This window comes from Homarus americanus, unplaced genomic scaffold (genome assembly GCF_018991925.1).
Source record: "Homarus americanus isolate GMGI-L3 unplaced genomic scaffold, GMGI_Hamer_2.0 scaffold26076, whole genome shotgun sequence".
NCBI lineage: Eukaryota > Metazoa > Arthropoda > Malacostraca > Decapoda > Nephropidae > Homarus > Homarus americanus.
The window spans coordinates 4,258-6,858 of record NW_024757553.1 but is presented as its reverse complement, the minus strand read 5'-3'; the positions used below and the strand labels follow the sequence as shown (position 1 = coordinate 6,858).

The following is a 2,601-nucleotide window of genomic DNA, read 5'->3' as shown; positions in this document are numbered from 1 at the left end:
ACGTGTACTGTATATTAGTGTTTACTCTCACCAACACTTGACGTATACTGTAGATTAGTGTTTACTCTCACCAACACTTGACGTATACTGTATATTAGTGTTTACTCTCACCAATACTTGACGTATACTGTATATTAGTGTTTACTTTCACCAACACTTCAACATCATTCACTAACACAACACAAACATACAATAGCGTCAACCAAATAAAAAACATTAATACATTCTGCTTTGTTTAGCGAGAAATACATAAAAATACAGTACCATAGTATTATATTGACAGTTTATACAGAGTAAAGACATTCTCACAACCATTTAGTGTTGCCAGTGGTTCATTTGTTGTAGTCGATACTTGTGATTTCCGGCAAGAACCACACTAACTTGGCTCCTTCCGTACTGGTTGTGGTTGTTGGTGGATAACTGGGAGAGTTGTTGGTTGTATTCCAGGTTCAAAAGGTTGGAGTTGAGGTGTGAGTTTTGGTTGTAGTTCTGGTTGTTGTTGGTGGAGCCGTAAGTCTGTGAGTTGTACCTGTTGTTGTGGAGGTTGTTGGACTGGTTGTTGTGGTTGTATTGGTTGGTACTCGTGCGATACTTGGACTGGTACTGGTTGCTGTTCTCCTGGTTCTGTTGGTACTGGTTGCGGTTCTCCTGGTTCTGCTGATACTGATTCTGCTGGAATTGGTTTTGGTTTTGTTGATACTGGTTGCGGCTCTCCTCCTGCTGGTTCTGCTGGTACAGGTTTTGGTTCTCTTGGTTCTGGTTCTGTTGGAACTGGTTGATGCTTTCCTGGTTCTGCTGGTACTGGTGCTGCTGTTGTCTACTCTGTGAATAATATTGGACAACATTTTCTTGGTTCTGGAGCTTGTCGCGAGTAGACAGTTGGTTCTGGAGCTGGTCGGGGCGGTTCTGTTGGCTTTGGAACTGGTCGGGGCGGCTTTGTTGGTTCTGAAACTGGTCGGGGCGGTTCTGTTGGTTCTGGAACTGGTCGGGGTGGCTCTGTTGGTTCTGGAACTGGTCGGGGCGGTTCTGTTGGTTCTGGAACTGGTCGGGGCGGCTCTGTTGGTTCTGGAACTGGTCACGGGTAGACAGTTGGGTTTGAAGCTGGTCCGGGCGGTTCTGTTGGTTCTGGAACTGGTTGCGCCGGTTCTGTTGGTTCTGGAACTGGTCGAGGCGGCTCTGTTGGTTTTGGAACTGTTCGTGGGTAGACAGTTGGTTCTGGAACTGTTCGTGGGTAGACAGTTGGTTCTGGAACTGGTCGAGGCGGCTCTGTTGGTTCTGGAACTGGTCGGGGCGGCTCTGTTGGTTCTGGAACTGGTCGGGACGGTTCTGTTGGTTCTGCAACTGGTTGCGGCGGTTCTGTTGGTTGTGGAACTGGTTGCGGTGGTTCTGTTGTTTCTGGAACTGGTCGCGCCTTTGCTGGTTGTATTGGCTTTGGCTCTGGAAGTTTTCATGGGTGGATTGCTTGGTAACAGTGGCCTGGAAGCCAGTGTCGGGAGCTACAGAGTAGTCGACGACGCGGAGAGAACCATCAGGGTCCATGACGCTGTACTGGCCCACCACTACGTCTCCTCGACGCTCCTCCCGGGCAGACTTTTTGTCCCCTGTTGACCTGGCGTCTACCTCGTAGGCCCACATGTACTCTGGGTCCTGCAGGAAACACAACATTTTCTTTAACTGAACCTTAACTATATGTTATACAAGAAATGGTAACGTTTATAACCAAATGTAAACTAACTCAAGAGACTTTGAAAACTAACATAGACGAATATAATATTTGGCAATTTTAAGAGGAAAGTTGACTCACGGGGTCGTTGTAGGCGACTTGGTCGTTGCTGTAGGTTCTGGCCAACTCCTCAGAACGGTGCTTGAAGGCCTCGGATAAGACCTGGTGGTTGTCAAGGAGCTGTTTAGGAGGTGTGAGGCCTTGATCCAGCTGCACCCCTCGTGAGTCTAACACGTAGGAGGCGTCTTGTGCCCACGCCTGGGACCACACGCCCACACACAACACAACAGTTAGTTGTATCTGTCAAATATGGTGATTGTTTCAACTGATGCATGAAATGTTTTATGAATATATATATTATACATCTGAATACTATTACTAAATTCAAAAGTCAGTTATTCAATCGACTTCGGCATGACTGAAAATTGAATTATTCTCAATATCATTAACTGTTTCGTCTATATAGAGTGACATCCGTGTTGTGTGACGTAGAGGTCCACCTTAAAAGAATATAAAGTAATTAACTGAGTCCAGGATTATTAAATAAAGATGCTCCTCTTCTCTTTAATAAAGATCTTTTACGCTGTTAAAGCTACTTTAAGCTCATGATGTCTTACCTTCATGTTGGAGATATGAGAGAAGAATGACATATATACCCCTACTGGTCCGCCTTATATACCAGTCTGCCTGTAACACAACACCCCGCTGAATAAACCAGCCTCCTAACATATACAAGGTCGACTGACATACAATACAGTCCTCAGTACTTGATAGTGACGGAGTGTGTTGAAGGTGCGAAGAACGAGTGTAGGGTGAGGCACTGACAGCGAGGAACTTAATCCAGCTGCTGCTTCACGATTTTATCAATAAGGCGTCAA

At 45.8% G+C, this 2,601-nt stretch overlaps 1 protein-coding gene across 1 annotated transcript; it reads right to left on the bottom strand.

Moving 5' to 3' along the window:
- Window positions 1-315: 315 nt before the first annotated feature.
- On the bottom strand, window positions 316-2,355 carry LOC121857590 (transcription factor SPT20 homolog). Its single transcript, XM_042353661.1, has 4 exons — window positions 2,341-2,355; window positions 1,805-2,023; window positions 1,005-1,647; window positions 316-848 (listed from the first exon to the last, which is right to left on the bottom strand). Exons 1-4 carry the CDS (start codon window positions 2,344-2,346, stop codon window positions 316-318), a joined length of 1,401 nt encoding a protein of 466 aa, XP_042209595.1. The 5' UTR covers window positions 2,347-2,355.
- Between the last annotated feature and the right edge of the window lie 246 nt (window positions 2,356-2,601).